This window comes from Microtus ochrogaster, linkage group LG9 (genome assembly GCF_000317375.1).
Source record: "Microtus ochrogaster isolate Prairie Vole_2 linkage group LG9, MicOch1.0, whole genome shotgun sequence".
Classification (NCBI taxonomy): domain Eukaryota; kingdom Metazoa; phylum Chordata; class Mammalia; order Rodentia; family Cricetidae; genus Microtus; species Microtus ochrogaster.
The window spans coordinates 25,824,601-25,827,580 of NC_022034.1; the positions used below are offsets into that span (position 1 = coordinate 25,824,601).

At 44.8% G+C, this 2,980-nt stretch overlaps 1 protein-coding gene across 1 annotated transcript in view; it reads left to right on the top strand.

Annotated features, from left to right (window-relative positions):
• Nucleotides 1–2,741, top strand: part of LOC101990459 (sodium-dependent glucose transporter 1C-like) — an 11,396-nt gene extending 8,655 nt beyond the window's left edge. Inside the window, exon 2 of the mRNA XM_026787502.1 lies at nucleotides 781–2,741. Coding sequence (XP_026643303.1) covers nucleotides 781–1,775 — 995 coding nt within the window. The 3' untranslated portion in view covers nucleotides 1,776–2,741. The remainder of the gene's footprint in view (nucleotides 1–780) is intronic.
• The last annotated feature ends 239 nt before the right edge of the window (nucleotides 2,742–2,980 follow it).

Below are 2,980 nucleotides of genomic sequence, written 5' to 3' on the forward strand. Positions count from 1 at the left end.
CGCTGTCTGTGGGTCTCTGTGTTTGTACCCACCTGATGCAGGAAGCTCCTCTGATGATAGCCAAGCAACACACTGATCTGCTTCTCTAGATGGAATGTTCCTTGATGTTCTAATGTAACAGTAGCACCATTAGTGTTTTATAACTCAGGTATCATTTGGTCGTGGAGTTACAAAGTAAAAACATATGCTTATCTCAAAGTAACTGGTTAAAATAAAAAACCAAAGGCTTGGTGCTTAAAGTTTGCCCCTTGTCAGGGTTTAGGCAGTGTTGTGTGGATTCCAAAAGACGGGCTGCTGGTTTCCCGTAGCTGGAGCACCAGAGCCTAGATCACTTGTGTTCCTGATGGAGTGTTTGCATTTCTTCTATCCACCATGTTCAAGTGGTTGCCAGACAGCTTTGTCATTTGGCCTCTATTGGATGATAAACATTACCCTAGTTAACACATAAGTTCCAAACACTAGTAACGAATAGGTCTATAGCATTATTCTCCAGTGTGGTGTGGACCTGTGTATAACAGCCCTTTGCTTGCTTGTGTACCTGGTTCCAGAGGGTAGTGCTTTTCCAGCTTGAAGCTTTCCATGTATGAGTTGAGATATCACAACACACAGTTTTCTGGTGTTCATGGATGAGGTCCTTAATCGGAATCACTTGGGGCTAATGTCAAGCCATTCCTACCGTGTGACACAGGCTCAGCCGCTTTATCATAGTAATGGCCTGTTGAGATTTCCCTGCACTGACTGACAATTTAACTTGAACCTTTCCCCATGTTTCACTGGCAGGTGCAAATGTCCTCATCTTGGCTCTTTGGGGGGACAAAGGAGCCCCACACATGCAGGCCTTGCACTTCAGTTTCGCCTTGGGTGCTGTCCTGGCTCCCCTGCTGGCTAAATTGGCCTGGAGTACCTCAGAATCCACTCAGAACCACACAGAGTCTGCCTTTGACCCGCTAATGCTGAACCGATCCTCTGAAGCCACCTCAGACTCTCTGTTTGCGGTACCCGAGAACATGAATCTGCTGTGGGCGTACGCTTCCACTGGCACCTATATTTTAGTAGTTTCTGTCTTTCTCTTTGGTCTGTTTTGTATTAAACACTCAAGGCAGAAAAAAAACACAGATTCTGCTCAGGGTGCTCGAAGAGCTAAATATCACAGGACCCTGCTCTGTCTCCTCTTTGTCTTCTTCTTCTTTTATGTTGGAGCTGAGATAACATTTGGCTCTTACCTATTTTCCTTTGCCACCACCCATGTTGGCATGAAAGAAAGTGAAGCAGCCGGCTTGAACTCTGTCTTCTGGGGGACCTTTGCAGCCTGCAGGGGCCTGGCCATTTTCTTTGCAACATTCTTACAGCCTGGAACCATGATTGTGTTGAGCAACGTTGGCAGCCTTGTCTCATCTTTCTTTCTGGTGCTTTTTGACAAGAGCCCTCTCTGCCTTTGGATTGCGACTGCTGTGTATGGAGCCTCAATGGCAACCACATTTCCCAGTGGAGTTTCCTGGATTGAGCAGTACACCAGCCTAAGTGGGAAGTCTGCAGCATTCTTCGTAATTGGTGCCTCTCTAGGAGATATGGCGATTCCTGCAGTCATCGGAATTCTTCAAGGACACTACCCAGACCTGCCAGTGATTCTGTACGTCTGTTTTGCGTCAGCCATATTCACTGGAGTTATATTTCCCGTGATGTATAAATTAGCCACCTTACCTCTGGAACGCCAGCACAAAGGAAAAAGAAAAGGCGAGGACCAGAAAGCTTTGTCCACTAGTTCTAGACTGTGAGCAAGAGACTAAACAGGAAGATGAAAAAAAAAAAAAAACAACAATGAAATAGATTTTGAAGTGGTTGAAATGAGTGACCCAACGAGGCCATCTTTAATGGGGTCATTTAGAGATGTTTTCTTGAAGGGGCCCTTCTGCTCAGTCCTCTGCAGTTAATAAAGGCAACCCCTTGACACACTCCAGACAAAAAGGATGTATACTTAGAGAGGAAGAATTCCTTAAGGACGTCACTGAATAAAGCGTTCAATCATCGGGAGAGTGAGGATTTTTCAATACCTGCTGGCATTCATGCTTTCTGGGTCTACTTATAGAGAAAGCTAAAGAATTTAGAAACACGTTCTGTGATTCTCAGTCATCCATAAGATCTTGCTAGGAGATTCATTCTGACAGACACATACACAGGTAATGTTGATGGTCGCCACCTTTCAGAGCATGCAAAGAAGACGGTTGGGTTGGGAAGCTGTGGGGCGTGCCAACAGCAGACAGATGTGCTCAACAGTGATCACCCACCTATGTTCTGCCAGGTATTCTGGGAGTGTTCTTCTGAAGGCATCCTTGTAAGGGTCCGACATTTCCACAGCTGCTGTAGGGCTGGGTCACAGAGTACCAGGGGCAATGGCTGGTTTCAGGTTTTTATTTCTACAAAGGAAACACAGAGCAAGGTTTAAGTTATGTGTGGCTTCTCAACATGACTCTGCCTCTCAGATCTGCCCTGAGGCACTCAGAACAGGCCTCTGTGTCCTCTCCAGACCCTGAATTTCTATAAAGGAAATTGAAAATCTCCCAAATTGAAAATCTATGTATCATGAAGTTTTTGTGAGATGTCTCCTAGACAAGCTCTAGCTTGCTCGTCATTGCAAATTCTGAGTGAAACAGAGATGATCAAAAACTTAATTAAGAATGTGATACTAATTACATGTGCTGTTTAATGTACTCAAGGCCAAATATAAATAGTCTTTTGAAAAATACAGTGTTGTAAGAGGCTGCTCATTTGTCCCAGCTGCCCAGAACCGAAGTAACCACACAGAAACTGTATTAGTTAAATCACTGCTTGGCCCATTAGCTCTAACTTCTTACTAGCTAACTCTTACATCTTAATTTAGCCCATTTCTAGTAATTCTGTGTATCACTGTGTGGCTGTGGCTTACCTGCAAATTCCAACTGGTGTCTGTCTCTGACGGGGCTACATGGCTTCTCTCTGACTC